The 19,833-nt window shown below is 33.9% G+C and overlaps 1 protein-coding gene across 1 annotated transcript in view; it reads right to left on the bottom strand.

Moving 5' to 3' along the window:
* The window catches only part of BLTP1 (bridge-like lipid transfer protein family member 1), a 205,727-nt gene that overhangs the window by 144,831 nt on the left and 41,063 nt on the right, over positions 1-19,833 (bottom strand). The window contains exons 10-15 of the mRNA XM_077770881.1: positions 18,017-18,096; positions 16,012-16,162; positions 11,579-11,735; positions 11,094-11,172; positions 8,602-8,693; positions 7,161-7,278 (exon numbers count right to left, since the gene is read on the bottom strand). Coding sequence (XP_077627007.1) covers positions 7,161-7,278; positions 8,602-8,693; positions 11,094-11,172; positions 11,579-11,735; positions 16,012-16,162; positions 18,017-18,096 — 677 coding nt within the window. The remainder of the gene's footprint in view (positions 1-7,160; positions 7,279-8,601; positions 8,694-11,093; positions 11,173-11,578; positions 11,736-16,011; positions 16,163-18,016; positions 18,097-19,833) is intronic.

The following is a 19,833-nucleotide window of genomic DNA, read 5'->3' as shown; positions in this document are numbered from 1 at the left end:
CTCTCTCTCTCTCTCTCTCTCTGCTTCTCCCCTTTTCATGCTTTCCCCTCTCAAAAATAAACATTAAAAAATTTTTTTTTTAATGAATAAATACATAACATGGTTTCTTTGGATTTTAAATGAGATTTTTAAACTGAAAGATATTATATTCAATAAGGAAATCAGAAGTCAAGTTTATCTATAGAATATTATATGAAATTTAAAATTTAGCTGCAATGCACAGAAGCTTGTGCACACAAAATCCCTCTCTTAATAAAATGGCAAAATAATACATTTAGTATCGAATGTTAATGATTTAAATTAACATTAATAATATGCAGTTTTATTATCTCATCAATAAAAGCCATATGACAATTACCTGTTCTATGAATAAGGAAAAATTCCACTTGACACTTTTACTTTAAATATATTTTTACTTCACTTAACAAGTAATCACAGTGGTTTGTTATACCGCATAGTATCTATGGTCACTATTAAACTTTTACTTCCATATGCCACCCTACCTACCTAACATGACTCCATCCCAATTTTTTAACTTTATTCTTTAGCACAATGGTTAGCAATTGAGAGATGCCCCAAAGTCATCAACGGAATTAATCGACTCTACAATATAAACTTATCATTCATCAAGCTTATTTTCTCACTTTTCTTCTTCATAAATACTTTTAGTCCTGAACTTTTACTCAAACTATTCATCATATCTAAAATAAGTATACTCTTTGGTATCCTCCCTGCTGAAGGAAAACTCTAACCATCTTTAACAACAGCACAATTGGGATCTTTGTCAAAATAAAAAGCTTCTGCACAGTGAAGAAAACAATCAGCAAAACTAAAAGGCAACTGACAGATTGGGAGAAGACATATCAGATAACGGGTTAGTATCCAAAATCTATAAAGAACTTATCAAACTCAACACCCCCCCCCCCAAAAAATATAAATAATCCAGTGAAGAAGAAATGGGCTAAAGACATGAACAAACACTTCTCCAAAGAAGACATCCAGATGGCCAACAGACACAGGAAACAATACTCAACATCACTCATCATCAGGGAAATACAAATCAAAACCACAATGAGATGCCACCTCACACTTCTCAGAATGGCTAACATTAACAATTCAGGCAGCAACAGATGTTGGTGAGGATGCAGAGAAAGAGGGATCTCTTCTGCACTACTAGTGGGAACGCAAACTGGTGCAGCCACTCTGGAAAACAGTATGGAGATTCCTCAAAAAGTTAAAAATAGAACTACCCTATGGCCCAGCAATTGTACTACTAGGTATTTATCCAAGGGATACAGGTGTGCTGTTTCGAAGGGGCACATGCACCCCAATGTTTATAGCAGCACTATCGACAATAGCCAAAGTACTGAAAGAGCCCAAGTGTCCACTGACTGATGAATGGCTAAAGAAGATGTGGTATATATAAATATATATGTGTGTGTATATATTTATATATGCATGTATGTATACACACACAGATATATACACACATATACACATATGTATACATACACACATATACATACACATATACACACATAATGGAGTATTACTTGGCAATCAAAAAGAATGAAATTTTGCCATTTGCAACTACATAGATGGAACTAGAGGGTATTATGCTAAGTGAAATTAGTCAGTCAGAGAAAGACAAATATGACTTCACTCATATGAGGAATTTAAGATACAAAACAGATGAACATAAGGGATGGGAAGGAAAAATAATACAAAAACAGGCACGGGGACAAAACATAAGAGACTCTTAAATACAGAAAACAAACAGAGGGTTGGTAGAGAGGTTGTGGGAGGGGGAGGGGCTAAATGGGTAAGGGACTTAAGAAATCACTCCTGAAATCATTGTTGCACTATATGCTAACTAATTTGGATGGAAATTAAAATATAAATAAATAAATAAATAAATAATTCTCACAAACTGCTAGTGGAGGAAAACCCAGCATGATACTACATAGAAAGCACAGGGTCCACAGCCCAAGAAATATTCTTAAATGTCTCTTCCACTTGCTAGTCTCATGCATCTACCCAAGTCACTGATGTCTCCCTGATTCAATTTCTTCTTATTAACTCAGGAAGAGCAATAACAGCTCTTTTCAAAGTCATGAAGGTAATATAAGTAAATGTTCTTTGGAATATTCTCCAGAGCCATATGCAAATCTCAGTTAATATTACTCTGTCCAATTATAAAGACCATTTTAGATTTTCTGATTACCTTACTTTTCCTGATTACCTTCAGATCACAGTGATTTCCTCTGTATTCAAGTCTTACATCCATTTGTTAGTTTTACTTCATGCTAGTACTCAAAATATACACTGTTTTGCACTGCTTTATTTATGTCTAGTGCATATGCCAATATTCTTGAGACTGATAAACAGTTCAAAACAAGAAATGCCCATAAGCGGTATGTCCATAAATTCTCTGTGGGCTGAGATCGTGGTTTATATATGTTTTGAATCAATTGATATTAATAAGAGACTTTAAACTTTCATTGGTTGCATTTATCTACTTTACACTTCTAGTTAAAAGATTAAGATATAACTGCTAGCAAAACAAACATAAACTCAAATAATCCACTAATCATCTCAGAAAACCAATGTAATTTTATATAAAGTTATTAGCCAGTTTCTATCTTAATAAGTCTTATTAGTTTTTTCTTCAATATTTTATTTCAAATTTCAATATTTTCTTCAATATGGTTTCCTTACCACCTTACAAATACCTTTACTGCTAAATATTAAAAACTATGGTCACAAAATATTTTTACTAAGAGCCTGAACAGCTACTTCTAACAGCTATTTTGTTTTTTGGGGAATTTTTTGGTTTTGTTTTGTTTTGTTTTTTTAAGTAGGCTTCACCCCAGCATGGAGCCCAGTGCAGGGCTTGAACTCAGGACCCTGAAACAAGACCTGAGCTGAGATCAAGAGTTGGAGGCTTAACCGACTGAGCCACCCAGATGCCCCAATATATTTCTCCTTAAACCAAAAGCTGCTCTCATTAGCAGATGGTCTTAAGAAATAACCTGATTTAAAAAAAGGAAGAGGGGCCCCCGTAGGTAGCTCAGTTGGTTGAGCATCCAGCTTTGGCTCAGGTCATGATCTCACGTTCATGAGTTCGAGCCCCATGTCAGGCTCTGTGCTGATGGCTCAGAGCCTGGAGCCTGCTTCAGATTCTGTGTCTCCCTTTCTCTCTGCCCCTCCCCCACTCACACTCTGTCTCTGTCTTAAAAATGAACATTAAATACTACTACTAATAATAATAAAGGAAGCACTTTCTTGATGACTGCCTTACTCATTTAGACATCACATTTTTAAAAGTTACTAAGTTTGTAATAAGTACCAGATATCGTATGAAAGTGCTGAATCTCTATATTGTACACCTGAAACTAATATTACTCTGTATATTAACTAACTGGAATTTAAATAAAAGTTTTTAAAAAATAAGTTATTAAGTTGGTAATCTAAATATTTATGTGGAAAAACTCATCCAAAACTCACTTTATAGTAGGTTGTTAGGCAAATACCCTATAAAATGTCGGTCAATTGTACTGCAGCTTTGCAATATTGTTAATACTACTTTCTTCTCCGCCTTATCAGAGTAAATCTAAATCAATTTTGCTATTACCAGAAAAGATTTCACCTGTCCCTTTGTTTTATATCTTTAATTCCTGAGATTCTTTCTTATCTTTATCTTGAAGCTATCATTGCCCCACACTGAAATCTCTTAAGAACAACTATATTTCACTAATAATTGATGTAAGAATGGTTATTGAGGAATATCAGGCATTCCCTCATTCCAAATTAGTCAACTGTTTTCTGCAGAATTCTGTCAATAGGGAAATATAAAACTGAGAAAAGAGAAAAGCAATTCTTTGTGACCAAGTATGCTCACTCTGAGGCTAAACCTATATTACTCAATAATAGTCATCCTTTTTAAATAATAAATAAGTTTTTAAAGGATTCTAGAAAGCAACAGAAGAAATATGACTAAATGCTAGAGCTATAAAATCTGGGATATGAGAACTTCTGTTCTGTACCTTTATTTTTTCTTTAAATTTCTCCAAATAAATTTTAGAAAAAAAAACCAAAAAGGTGAATTACAATAGGTATATACTTAAAAGATTAGAGATAAAGAAAACAATATAGGATAAAGAAGACTGTAATTTGGAAAATGTGTACTTGGCTGTTTAAAAGTGACTAATACAATGTTCAGTCTAAATGAAAGTGTTATTACAAAATTAAAAGTTTTAAATCTTGAGAAATTATCTATTCCAACTATTCTTAGCACTGCTAAAGTCTAAAAAGGGGAAATGTGAAGGACTAAATGCTCAAAAATAGAAACCTATTTAAAATTTTTTTTTAATTTGTTTAATGTTTTATTTATTTCTAGGAGAGAGAGAGAGAGAGAGAGAGAGCGTGAGCAGGGGAGGGTGAGAGAGAGAGAGAGTCACAGACTCTGAAACAGGCTCCAGGCTCTGAGCTGGCAGTCAGCACAGAGCCCAACGCGGGGCTCAAACCCACGAACCGCGAGATCATGACCTAAGCAAAAGTCGGACGCTTAACCGACTAAGCCACCCAGGTGCCCCAATAGGAACCTATTTTAAAATGTTAATAAAGTGCGGTGCCTGGCTGGCTCAGTTGGTTAAATACCCGATTCTTGATTTCAGCTCAGGGCATAATACCGCAATTTGTGGAATGGAGCCCCACAGTGGGCTCTGCATGGAGCCTGTGTGGGATTCTCTATCTCCACCTCTCTCTGCCCTTGTCACTTTCTCTCTCTCAAAATAAATAAATAAGCAAACATTTTTTTAAAAAAATAAAAAGTTAGCAAAGTTAAAAAATACAAAATCTTAAGTGAAAGGGAAATGGCTACTGCTGAAGAAACTATATATAACATATTCTTGAGCCAGACTAGTTGGGTTGGAATACCAGCTTGACAGACTTACTAGTTGTATGACCCTGAACAAGCTGCTTGACCACACTATAACTTATTTTCCTCATCTGTAAACCAAGGGTAACAATATCGATCTCAGGAATTATTATAAAGATTCAACAATTTAATATATGCAAATTGCTTAGTAAAAGGCGAAAGATTTATGCGATCTGAAGAGAAACCAGAGTATATGCAAATTGCTTAGAACAGAGACACATAAGATGCGCTATTAAGTTTTAGCTATGTTTTTCATAAATCTGAATTGAAGAGTACTTAGTCAATGTTCAACTTCACTCACAAAAGCTTAACTTGTCAGGGATTTTGTTACAATTTCTACTACTGGCACTCTGACGTAAGCGTTAAAGAATTCTGTAACTTCAGGAATGCAGAAGCATTCTATCTAGTCCCCACGGAAAAGTTCCCAATCAAACTAGAAAACAAATATAAAAGACTTATGATTGAACATACTGTAGTAACAACATTATAAAATTTCCAAATTCTAGCAATAGCAAAATTAGGGCAGAAATTATTATCTCCATTTCATAGATAAGGAAACAGAAGGTTAAATAATTAGATAATTTGGCAAATATTATATTGCTAGTAATTAAAGTCAGGGAAGACTATCTATGAATACCTTAATACTATATCCCCAATTATCTAAGAGTACTCAGCACAGATCAGATGCCTGTAATACAGATTTTTAATCAGATGACTGAGAGGAAAGGATGGACGGATGGATGGATGGATAAATGCAGCGATCAGTAAAGCAAATAGTAGAGGGCTCTGGGGTAGCCAATGACTCTGGAAAATCAGACCAATTCTGCTTAGCTAAACTTTTTATGGGAACATTCTTTAAATATGACTTTTTGTGTAGTAATACTTCTGTTAGAGACCAAGACTACATGTTCCTAAACCCATGAGATATGAGTGGCTATTATAATTTGCTTCAAAAAATAGATAATATCAACTCAGTATCCATGCCAATAAAAAGGAATAAGCAGCAGCTCCAAATACAAAATAACATACCCTCTTGCACTGGTGGTAGTAATGTAAATTGGTACGGCCACTGTAGAAAACAGTATGGAGGTTCCTCAAAAACTTAAAAATAGAAGTATCATATGATCCATTAATTCCACTACTGTGTATTGACTCAAAGAAAATGAAAACACTAACTCATAGCACCCCTATATTTACTGTAGTATTATTTACAATAGTCAAGATATGGTAACAAACTAAGTGACCATGGTAGATGAATAAAGATCCGGGGGGACGGGGTGTCAGAGACACGTACACACACACAGACACACACACACACACACACACACACACGCATGCACACATGCACCCACACACCCACAGGGATATTACACAGACATAAAAAAAGAATTAAATTTTGTCATTTGCAGCAACATAGACTTAGAGGGTAACACTAAGTGAAATAAATCAGACAAGGAAAGACAAATGCCATATGATTTCACCTGCATGTTGAATCTAACAAACAAATAAACAAAAAAGCAGAAACAGATCCATAACTCTAGAAAACAAATTGATGGCTGCCAGAGGAGAAGGGGGTAAAGAGGTAAGGATAACAGTTGAAGGGTAGTGAGAGTTACAGGCTTCTAGTAATGGAATGAGTAAGTCATGGGAATGAAAGGCACAGCAAAGGGAATACAGTCAATGGTATTCTAATATCATTGTATGGAGACAAAGGGTAGCCACACTTGTGGTGAGCACAGAATAATATACAGAGTTGTTGAATCACCATGTAGTATGACCAAAACAAATGCAACATGTCAACCATACAATAAAAAAAATTTTTTAAATACTTGATCATTTGAATATACTGTTTGTAGATTACAATAATCGAAACAAAATAATGAAACCATGCTGATGCCTAATTCAAGTAAAGAAAGAAATTGATTCATCCTCCCCAAATTATTCCCACTAGATTGACACAAAGACCAGCCTAAGATAAGTTCTTTCATTTTTTTTCTAAGCCCAATTTTGGGTTCATATTTTTCTTGTTTGAGGTAAAAGAGAAAACAAAGTATCTGTTTTTAAATTTTCCCTTTTATATGCCCAGCCCCAAAAGAAGTGTAAAATAAAGTATGAACTCTATCATCAAATCCCAGAGGTTGAATCTAAAAGCAAAACTTACTGAATGTAAACAAGTTCACTGTGATAAATTTCACTGTATTTACATTTATTAGAAAGTTACCAGTAAAGAAGTTCTTCTGTGCAAAGATGAAGTGGTAGGTGGCTTTATAAACCTCTAGTTCACACTGCCATGTCTGTGGCATGTTCCATATTCGGGGGTAACTGGCATTGATGTGGAACTGCAAACAAAACATTAAGTAAAAATGTTAGAGTTTCAAATGTGACATTGTGTGAAGAGCATTAAAAATAAACTCACACACACTTGTGAGTAATTAAAACTTATTTTCCTGCTGAGCTGAAAAAAAGATCCCTCAAAGATTTCAATGTTACTGTGACTAAACGTCAGTCTCCATGGTTACATCTCGCTCCTTGAAATACTAAGTCATGATGTGGCCAGAGAACTTTAAGAACAATAAATCAGGCTATGGTTTTGATACTGTACTCTAGCTAAACTAACAGAGCAATAGCCAATATCCTTCATTCCTCCTCAAACCAGATCTGTTATGTGAGAGGCTCAGGGTTGGGGACGTGGAGCACAATGCATACTATCACACAGATGTGTGGTCACCAGCTCCTCCCAGGCCAGGTTTCCATTTGGAAGTTTGGCAATTATAGATCTGACATGGTGCTTTGTTGTATATTACATATGTCAAAATTTGGCAAGAGCTGCCTGACCAGGAATAGCATTATTGCAGCATCATTTACCAGCAAGAGCTCAGGAATTCATTAAAATGCTGACTATGCCAGTTTAATATACATTTATGATATTCAATATATTCTTGGTAATCATAAAATTTTCCTTGACTTTACATATATATACCTATATATGTATATCATCTGTAAATATACTTTTTTTTTTTTTTAACAATTAAGGACCTAATGATACCATCTTATAAAAGAATCCTCTCCATCAGCCATTCTACATAGTGGCTTTTGATATTATTGTTACTGTTGCTGTGCCTGATAAATAATCTGCCTGATTAACGAGTCTCAAATCTGAGATTTTAATCATAAGCATTTCCATATTTTTTATAATATGTAGCGCTCTAGGGTATCAATAAAATTTTCTTCTTTTTACCTCACTCATCAAGTAAAAAGCAAAATGACTTATTAAGCCGTAAGAAAGAATCCAAATGGGGTCAGAAACATACAGTAAAAGATCATCTTACTTATAACACAAGAATAGTCTAGTCATAAAATAAAGTTTAAAAATAATATTCCAACAACTTTTCATATTTTTAAAGACCAATACCATATTAGCATTGTGCCTTATATTCACTTAGCCCAAAAGCAGAAGCAGGGCAAAAGAGCGATGCCAGACACAGTCCACAGCACTGGAAATCTACTCCTCTTCACAAAATAGGGTCAAGAGCACCAGTGGTTCTTGTATGAGAAGGTGAACCATTTAATGACTTCCTGGTCATTAAAATTTTATAGTAAAAAATTAAAATCAAATTCAGATTTTATGTATGTATACATATCATTATATACTCTAGACTTACTGCTAACATTTCTGCTTCTAAAAGGGTGCGGTACTGCATACTGGTGGTGGCATCAACATGTAAAAGCTGTCCTTTAATTGCAGGAGTATAACCTAGTAAGTGAAAACATAAAAATTAAGAACCTAAAAAAAAATATATATATATATAGTGATTAAAAAATTGTACTGTAAACAACCCCCATCATCACCCAAAGAGAGAATCCCTGAAAAACGGTGATCAGACACTATATAAAACCCCCCAATGAGGGGAGCCTGCTACCTAATAGGTGACGACTCTCGTTTTGGATGGCTCTAAAGGAGGCAAGTTCCATCTTCATAGAGTATCCATGCTGACTTTGCTTTCCAGTGCAAAACTATAAGCCTACTCTCTAAATGAAGTTTTCCACTATTAAAGACGATTCCCATGTCTTTTCTTCTCCCCTGGACTCAAGGATACCTATTTTCATCATTTTCAACTGTAACTTATGTGATGATAGTTTCTAAACAGCTATTCCTTACGTAATGTCAGTTAGCAAACAACATAGCCCCATTCCGAAAAGAAAAGAAAAGAAAAGAAAAGAAAAGAAAAGAAAAGAAAAGAGAAGAGAAGAAAAGAGTAAAGAAAAGAAAAGAAAAGAAAAGAAAAGCATAGATTACTTCACTTCTTTTCTTGAAGTGCTGCCCTTCTAAGCACACTAACACAACGGTTATTTTATACAGCTAGTTCAACATGCATCCTGCTCTGGGCATTTTTTTTCAAAAGCTTGAATTTTTAAAAAATGTTTTAAATATATTTGAATTATATTTTGTTAATGTTTAAGACTTAAGTCTGTTTTTCCTCAGTTATCTTAAAAGCCAGTTAACTTTTACCAAGAACCTTAGACCCTTAACTCATATAGTTCCACAACCAATGTGCTGTGGCACTTCTCATGAATTCACAATTAAGTATGCTTGAAGTACTGATCCCCTCAGCCCTCAGTGGCTCCCTTACCCTGTACACCAATAACTGTACAAAAAAATTCTGCACAAATACTCCCTATGTGCAATATCAGTTTAAAAGTGGCAGGTAGAAGCACTCCCTTAATTGAACCATTTTCAACTTTGTGCAATTGTCAACTGTCTTTTTCCAATTATGCAATTAAGCCTGTAATTAAGGCTATTCTAAAAGATGTTTTTTCCAATGCATTACCCTCAATCAACCAGTCCTAGAGAATCTCAAGCATCTGACAAGAATCTCAAGACTCAGAATGATTACTCTTTTAAAAACTAGCAAAGGTAAGGCTTAACTCTTCATTAAAATAGCCTCAAAGTTACAGGGAAAAGATACACTATGCCATTCTCAGTCACCATTTCAAAACTGATTATCTAAGCAGGCAGACCCAATTACTACCTGCGTATGAAAGTTAACGAATGTAGTCAACTTCTACCAGCTTTCCTCTTACACCAGCAACAAAAAAAGTTGACAGAACCAAGTAAAGAAAGCCAGGAGTGACATAAAAATTCTTTAATTATATGTAGCCATAGTAACATTGTTGGTTAGTGACTTAAAAATATGGGGGCGCCTGGGTGGCTCTGTCGGTTAAGTGTCCGACTTCAGCTCAGGTCATGATTTTGCAGTTTGTGGGTTCAAGCCTCACATGGAGCTCTGTGCTGACAACTCAGAGTCTGGAGCCTGTTTCAGATTCTGTGTCTCCCTCTCTCTCTGCCCCTCCCTCAGTCATGCTCTGTCTCTCTGTCTCTCAAAAACAAATGTGTTAAAATTTTTTTTTAAATGAGTAAGCTGCTATTCTCTATACTCTGAAGGAAGTGAATAAATAAAGCAGAATTTCATTTTAATTCCTCTCAACTACAAATATAATAAAAAGATAGGAAGAGGAAGGAAAAATGAATGCCTTATAATATTTTAATAAATTTAATGAAATGTATTTAATCACATTATTGACTCGTATCAGAGTCCAAATTTCAAATGCATAGTGAATTTAGATTAGCCCAGCTGAAACTATAGCAAATAAAAGTATTACTTAGTTCTTAAACATGTAATGTTCTGCTTTCTTAAAGTTATATTGTTCAAAGTCCAGGTTTACTCTCTAACAAAATCTATCAACAATATAACCTAAAACAAAACCTATCAGTTATTCAATCAAGTACTGCCCACGTACCAGGTACTGGGTTCAGCACCAAATTTACATCAGTTAAAAAAAAAGACACAGCACTTAGTCTCACAGAGCAACAGACTAATAGGGAAAATGTATGTTAAACAAATTATGCTGAGTCTTACAAAATAGAAGTATAGGGTATAATGAAAACATAAGACCTAATTTAATAAAAATTTTTTTCCTTTCTAAGTGCACAAATAATTTAATTATGTAATAAGTACTGTTAAGTAAATGTAATAGAAAACTGAAAAAGAAAACCCCATTAATATTAGTCTAAATGGGCTAGCAAACTATTATTTATATGTTAATTACTCCCTCATTAATTATTTAAAATAGAAAAGTACTCATTGCAGCTTACCGTTTTCCTCAACTGTCATTGGAATATTAATTTCTAAATATGAGCCAGCTCCTACATTTACATGTACAGCATTTGTTTCCTACCAAAAGAAAAAAATTAATTCACATAAAACAATTATTTTCTCACTAGTTAATTATACTCCCATCTTTCCTTTTCTGTTATTATCACAGACAAAATATAATCATCAATGATATTAAGGTATTAAAAGTTCCTAAGAACAAAAGTTCAAACTTTTACCAAAAATACACTAAAATAATTTAGCCAGGAAAAAAAGAAAATGAGCTAGACTATAAAAGAAAGGTCTATTACTAATTTTTCTAGTTTTGGCACTTAATGAAAGCAATATATACAATTATTGCAGAGGGAAGGTGGTAGGAAGCTCATAGAAATGAATCTAAGTATAGAACTAGTCGCCAGAAAAAGACTCTACGAAACAATGTTAAAATTTTAAACACTATTTTCTACTGTATTATTTCAATAATTACCCTATTTTTGGTAAACAGCAAATCAATTGTAGCATCTGCAATAATATTCATTCGCAGTTCAAAAGCAAGGATCTGTCGTGGTTTCCCAGGCTGTGCAATTTCAGAAACTTTCAGAACTTGATAATCAGGTGGGAAGAAAAACTTCCATAAACAATCTCTATATAAGGAGGTGGAAAGAATAACCTGTTATTCAAGCAAAATTATGTTTATAAGGAAGCAATATCAATATTCTATTGGTATCTATCACTGCTATCTCACTTAAAAATTGGACATGAAATAGAAAAAAATTAACTCACAAAATAACACCTACTCTAATTTCTTTTCAGTAAAAACCAAAAGACTGTTTTCTCCAATGCTTCATACTTCCAGAGTTTTGTGTATTGTCAAATGAGATCTAGGTAAGAACAAATTTGCACTATTCAAGCATTCGGTGAGAAATTAAAAACTTTTAATTGCTTCATTCAAGTAAATCAATTGTCCAAAAGGCAAAGAAAAAACTGAAGAAGAATAGTATAATTAGAATCATTATTCTACTCTGGTTAATTTACTTAACCCTTCTGAGGACACGTGACGTGCTTTCTTGTCTATAAAATAAGAATAACATAACTGCTGTCACAGAATAGATCTGATGATTAAACGACAGCCTACATGGAAAAGACTTGGCATTACATGATGATGGAAAAAATGGCTATTATTTCTACTATTTGTCATAATCATTTTTTTTTTTTAATTTATTTCTAGGAGACAGAGAGAGTGACAGTGTGAGCAGGGGAGGGTCAGAGAGATGGAGTCACAGACTGAAACAGGCTCCAGGCTCTGAGCTGGCAGTCAGCACAGAGCCCGACGCGGGGCTCGAACCCATGAACCGCGAGATCATGACCTAAGCAAAAGTCGGACACTTAACCGACTAAGCCACCCAGGCGCCCCTCATAATCATTATTTTTAATCAATATTCTATCAGTAAGAGTCTGCAGAGCAATAGATCTCTTAAAAGTAAAGAAGCCAAAGTTCTAACATATTTGCCTCCTCTCATCATTTAACAAAGATGAATGAACACAAGGAATTTCCATTTCAGAGTCTCCTATATCAGTCAAAATTACGTAATGTTATTCATAATTCAGAGAAGGTGCTGGTTTGTGGATTTTAAACAGGAAGGGTTGAAAACAGAGTCACGAGTAACAAAAAATGCTACTTGGAATAAATAAGATTAGGAAAAATTAGATGAACAGAACAAAATTTTCAAACTGACCCATCATAGACTATAACTCGCCATGATTAAAGGAGTGTGTATGAAAGGAAAATAACGTCCTGCAAATGTTTTGGCTACAACGCACAAATATTTAAAACTAAGACTATTAAGACATAAAAGACAAAAAAAAATCCAGTATGATCATTAGATGAAAATGGACTATTTGTGGGTAGCAGGATATAATGAAAAGAACAGTGGACTTGAAGGGCTGATTTGAGTCTTAGCTCTAGATGCTATAGTATCATCTTGCCCAAATCACTGAACCTCTCTGCATCTCCATTTTCTCAAAGGTATAGTAAGTTTACCATACCTGTCCTGTGTATCTCACTGGGTTATGAGAATCAAGTGTGAAAATATAATGAAAGTACCTATGTGAAAGCAGTAAGAAATTAAACAATGTCAGGAATGTTTGCATTATTGTAATTATCATCTAAGGATTAAGTACAAATCTCATACAGTTTGTATTTTAACTGTCCTGAAAACTCTCAGAAAGAAAATGTCATGAAGGAAAAGTTGAATATCTTAAAGATTCAGAAAATCATGTAAAGGTGGTAGAAATGAAATCAAAATCTACAAGCTAAAAAGTCATTCTACATCAGAGATCAAAAACTTTTCCCAAAACTGAATGAACTAGCACCCAATAGCAAAACAGTTTTCTTCCTAAATTTCTTACATCTCAGCGGAGGCTAAGAAAACTGACCTTACTATTCATTTCTGATTATAATTTATATTTGTATAGAAATTCAAAATGGGAAAGAAGAAAAGGAAATGGCTACAACTGAGGAAATGCATCATTTGTACATGTAAGTGAGAAGCGAAGTAATACATTAGTATTTTTCTCTTTTTTAAATAAATATGAAAAGTTTTGCTAAGTCCAGATTAAGAAAGGTATCTCCTAACATGGCTACTAAAAACAGTTCATACAGCAAATTTTTCTTTTATATTAACTTCATTGTCATTTCTCTATGTAATACAAAGATCACCTCCTCAGAAGTGAATAGGGCTAACTAGTAAAAGAATTTGTTTGGATTTTCATGTAAATATACTCTAATATTTTTAAGGTAACAAAATTAATATAGTTTAAGAATAATCACGCTTTGTTCAACTCTTTAAAATGCAAAGATATTTATGTATCTGTGTTAAAATACTGATTTTTAATTTTGTCCTTTCAAATGTAACAGTTTGTAACAGTTACATAATGGGATGTAAAAACCCTCATTTCCAACTATTCCACTATATATACAGCATGGCTGTATTTTTCCTGTAACAGAGGAAAAGCCTGATCATAAAAGGAAAATTTAAATACAGTAATTTGAAAAGCATTTGTTTTCTAACCTGAAATTTTAAACTGTTTACTTTCAAGTCTAACAAATAACCTAACCCAGAACTCAATGAGGTACTATATTAGCATGTTGGGAGAGTTTTCAAGTGACAAACTTATTTACTTATGATACAATTATTAATAGCTACATTTAATGGGGCAGATATTCCTACATACTAGAGATATCAAGATTAATAGAACTTTCCAGTTAACAATGTGTATAATTCTTCTAATAGTGCTGGGCAGAAAGCATTTTTTTAAAACAAGTATAAAAAGAGTGTATCAAGACACTATCAGCACTCTTCATTAGTCCAACAATGGCCCAGTAAGTAAGGCCTGCTTCAGTGAATGATTTAGCTTGTATTTCTCCATTCAAGCTAATTTGTGAACAAAACAACTAAACCAGCTTTAGGCAATGTATATTTACATAAAAATTTAGTTATTCCTTCATAATTAGTGGTAAATATCTTTATTTACTTAAAATTCTTTAATAAGTAGAAAAATGTTCAGAATACACTAAAATAATAATTTCTTCAAAATTAATAGAATGACTAAAAAACTTTTTTAAAAAACCTTTCAGACACTGTCCATTACCTCTACTATAAAATCTCTATTTCTTTTTTTGTTTTTAATGTTTTATTTATTTCTGAGAGAGAAAGAGAGAGAGAGACAGCGTGAGCAGGGGAGATACAGAATCCAAAACAAGCTCCAGGCTCTGAGCTAGCTGTCAGCACAGAGCCCGACGCGGGGCTCGAACCCAGGAACCGTGAGATCATGACCTGAGCTGAAGTCAGGCGCTTAACCAACTGAGCCACCCAGGCACCCCTAAAATCTCTATTTCTTAACTTTCTACAAATCTAATGCCTGTAGAAACTTTAAAACAAATGTCATCATGCATTTGCAGAACTCTTCTTTTGCCTCAATTATTTGTCCTCCTCTTCCTTCCTTGGCTAACTCCTACTTAGGTTTCAAAATTCAACTCACATGTTACCTCTACTAAAAAGTCTTCCCCAATTCTTCTCTCCTCTGATGAGTTACGTACCTGTTATGGGAAGAACTGTGTCCCCTAAAAATTCATATGTTGAAGTCCTAATCTTGAGGACCTGAGAATTTGATGTTTGGAGATAGGATCTTTAAACAGTAATTAAGTTAAAATGAGGTCATTAGGGTGGGCCCTAATTCAATATGAGTCATTTCCTTCTAAGACAAGGAAATGTGGACACAGAGGCCTACAAGACATATAAAGGGAAGACCACGAGAAGATAGCCATCTACAAGCCAAGGAGAGAAGTCTTGAAACACATTCTTTCCTCACAGCCCTCAGAAGAAACCAAACCTACCAACACTTTGATCTGGGAATTCTAAACTCCAAAATTGTGAATAATGTCTGTTGCTTAAACCACAGTCTGTGGTACTTTGTTATGGCAGTCTAAGCAAACTAGTATAGTACCTTTCTGAGTTTTTCACTGAGACTTTTTTTTACCTCTCTTATAGCACTTAATAAAACACTTTTGTTTCTCTATCCTCACTAATACTAAACTACAGATGTCTTTTATCTCTGAATCTCCACAGCCTCAACAATTCCAGGCATATTCATTGATTAAATACAAAAGAAAAAACACAGGAATCAATAAATACACTCCTCATTCACCATTTTTCTAACGAATTAGTCCCTCCTTTAGAGTGAACTTGCTTATGCCAATTTCTCTACAAACAAGTTATAATTTGAATTAAAATGTTTTGTGATACCTTACCCTGCCATAATAAAAAAAGCTTATAAAAATATTAAGCTACTTTTTATAAAAATTATAGTGTTGTCTTAATACATTTAAAGACTTACTACAAATATAATTTACTCTAGTACCTCTGCCTATCGGCCCATGGCCCATAGTTGAAATCCGTTCCTTTACCACAAACTATATCCAATCCCCAACATGGAGGCAAATCTTGTAATTTGCAATCCTCACTGCTCATTTCTCCTTCAGTATTTTCTTCTGTTTCTTCTGGAACAAGTCCTGTATTGCAGAATACACAACATAGAGGCAATTACTTAAAATTACTGTTAAAAGATTCCCTAGATCAGGAGTTCTAAAAACATTTTGATTTCAGTAATCCTTTACACTCATAAAATTAGTGAGGATGCAAAGTAGGATTTTCTGGTATTATCTCTATCAAAATTTACTGCATTCAAAACGGAAATTGAGCAATTTTTATAAACTTTACTTTTAAAGTAACAAAGAACACACTACATGTTGACATAATGTTTAATAAAAATGAACTGATTATATGTTGAAATAATGAAATGCTTCATAAAATTTAATGAGAATATGAAAAAACTATTAAAAAAATGAAATTTTAATTCTATTTTTAATGAAAATACTTTCTAATGAAAAATAACCATATTTTCTAAAACAAATTAATTTGATAATAAGTGTTGGCATTGTTTTTACTTTGGCAAATCTCTTTAATGTCCAGCTTAATAAAAACAAGTGAATTCTCATAGCTGCTTCTGCATTTCATCTGTTGTTCAAGGATTTGAAGAAAACCTAGCCTCAAATAAACAGGTATTCTAATAGTTTTTTTCAGATAATTTTGGGTCATCTTCTCTGACACTACACTAAAATTCAGCATGTGGTAGTTTCTTACAAGTTAGTTGCAAATGTGGAATCTGAAACCCTATCAATGAATTTTTCATACCCTGATACATTAAACTTTACTTCTCTCTCTTATACTTTGAATAGATCTTTTAACCATGGCATGACTTTGTAATATCCTACATTTGGAAAATATCAGTTCACAGACATATGTATATGCTTCCCAAACATTATTAAACATTTTAAAAATTAATTTGTTAATATCACTGTTGGTCTCATCAGAAAAGTCCTCCCACTCACAGTAGCAAACCCAAATATTCCAAAATTCTTATTTTTTATGAGAACTCAAAATCATAGTTTGTCCCTAGTCGCTTCTTCAAGTGAAACTCGTGCTGCATGAAAAGAACAAACAGTTCAGCTTGGAACTCAACTATCCCAAGTGCTTTTCCTCCAAACATCAGAATACTTTGGTATGCTGTATATCTGCATTATGTGTACTCGCCATTTTATCACAACTGAATACTGAAAAGTTTACTCAAGGGTCAAGATTTGATAAAAATAATTGTTACTTCTTAATCAAAGACATTTTAAAGTGACACTGGCATTTGTTGTTTTACTATAAAGGTGTGGCAGTGAAAAAGACAGTGATTAGCAGTACACGGAGCTTAATTCATGCTAAAGCACCAACAGCTTTACCCATCATTGCTTTTGTACCAACAGTGAAAATGTCAATATGGTGAAACAGGCAAATAACATTCTAGCTTTATTTTGAAAATACTTTGACTTCACAAATCCCATGAAAGGCAGTAAAAGGCCAGAAGTAGGAAAAAAGAGCTAAAAGTCTAATGCTTAGCTACTTTTGTAAAATTCAAACCACTTGTGAGGCATTGTAACCAGCTAGATTTCAATCCTTAAACTTTAAGCCTCAAATCTAATATACCATGATTATTTTCTTAAGATAGTATGAACTACCTTAATTGTCACCACATTCTCTAGAGATTTTCACAGAAGGTCACTTACTTTCACAATTTTTGAGGTATACTTCTAAAAACAGAACTGAACCAAAGATTCCTATATTGTTCTCCTTTGGTCTGAAATAAATATTTAATTTTTGACAAATGACATTGACATTCTTTAGGCAAGCATTCTGACATCCACATTTCCCATTTATTGATGTTTATTTTATCCTAAGGAGACTTAAAACATCATTAAATATCAACACTTCGTAGAAGAAACAGAACTGTAGCTATGAAACATACTTTCAAAGATTAATACCTGGTTCATCCATGTAGTAGTAGATGTCAACATCATTTGACTGCATCACCACAAAACCTTCTCCCATTAATCTTGGTGGTCTAGAAGAGGAGGGGAGAAGGCAAACTAAGCACATCTCCGGAAAATAAAATGTTCAATATTCTACTACATGGCAATGAGAAAGGATGAAATCTGACCATTTGTAGCAACGTGGATGGAACGTTGCCTAGGTGAAATAAGACAGGCAGAAAAGGACAGATACCATATGTTTTCACTCATATGTGGAACAGGAGAAACTTAACAGAGGACCATGGGAGAGGTGAAGGGGAAAAAAATAGTTGGGGAGCCCTAGGGAGGGAGGCAAAGAGACTCTTTTTTTTTTTTATAGTTTTTTTCATTTTTTAAACAGAGAGACAAAGCATGAGTAGGGGAAGCATGAGTAGGGGAGGGGCAGAGAGAGAGGGAGACACAGGCTCCAGGTTCTGAGCTGTCAGCACAGAGCCCAAGGCGGGGCTCGAACCCACGAACTGTGAGATCATGACCTGAGCCGAAGTCAGATACTTAACTGACTGAGTCACCCAGGCACCCCAAGAGACTCTTAAAGACTGAGAACTGAGGGCTGATAGGGGTGGGGGGAAGGGGAATGATGGGCATAGAAGAGGGCACTTGTTGGGATGAGCACTGGGTGTTATATGGAAACCAACTTGACAAGAAACTAAAAAATAAAATGTTCAGTATTCTAATTATGGTAGTAATAGGGGAAAACAAAAAGAGAAAAAAATCTAAAAAGCAATCAACTGTAGCATCTTGAAAAGGGTAAACATCATTCACAGGGACAAGGAAGTGTTCCATAGCTAGATATTCCATATTAGACTAAATAATAAAGTGGCACTAAAAAATTTTTAGTCAATATATTAGTTTCAGAAAGAAAAAGAAAAAAGAAAATTTGTTTTACATTTTTTAAGATTGAAATGAGAGAAATCAATTTAAACAAAGTTTAATTAAATACAAGAGAACAATGATCACTACAATTATATTCTGCATTTGCAATAAAAATTTAAAACTAAGCTTAAAATTCAACCATTTTAAATTAACAATACTTTATAACTGAATAAGAAATATTTTATATATTTCTAAAATAAACTTTAATCTTTCAGAAACATTAAATTAAAAAATGTTAAGTCATTTTTTTTCTAACAACTTTATATTATCTATTTCCAAGAATATTTAGTTGATCAACTTGAAAACACTCTGGAATGAATGTCTCTCTACAATCACTTTCTCACAAACTTTATTTGCTTTGATTCAGCAACCTTTCTCTTTGTCATCCATACACAACCACATCTTCCTTGCATAGCAAAAGGAACTTCTCAGTTATAAGATAATATATACAAATTCAGCAATCTTCTTCTAAGTATGTGTTAAACGGGGGCACCTAGGTGGCTCAGTCAGTTAAGGTCTGACTCTTGATTTTGGCTCAAGTCATGATCTCCCTGTTTGTGGGGGTTTGTGGATAGAGCCCTGTGTCAGGCTCCATGCTGACAGTGTGCCGCCTACTGGATTCTCTCTCCCCCTCTTTTTCTGCTCCTCCCCCACTCACGTGCTCTCTCTCTCAAAATAAACTTTAAAAATACGTATTAAGTGACAAAAGTTAATGTTTAATATCATTTAATCTCCACTCCTACTTCTGAAGAGTGAAAAATACAATTTTAAATCTTTTTACAAAAATTAATAGCAAAACATCTTTTATGTTACTCTAGTAATTTTCACAAAATCCAGACTTATTCAATATTATAATTTTACCCATAAATATAGAAATGTGTACACAGCCCACATTC

This window comes from Crocuta crocuta, unplaced genomic scaffold, assembly GCF_008692635.1.
Source record: "Crocuta crocuta isolate KB4526 unplaced genomic scaffold, BGI_CrCroc_1.0 scaffold331, whole genome shotgun sequence".
NCBI classification, from domain to species: Eukaryota; Metazoa; Chordata; class Mammalia; order Carnivora; family Hyaenidae; genus Crocuta; species Crocuta crocuta.
Note: the sequence above shows the minus strand (reverse complement) of the source record. Positions and strands in the feature narration are given on the sequence as shown.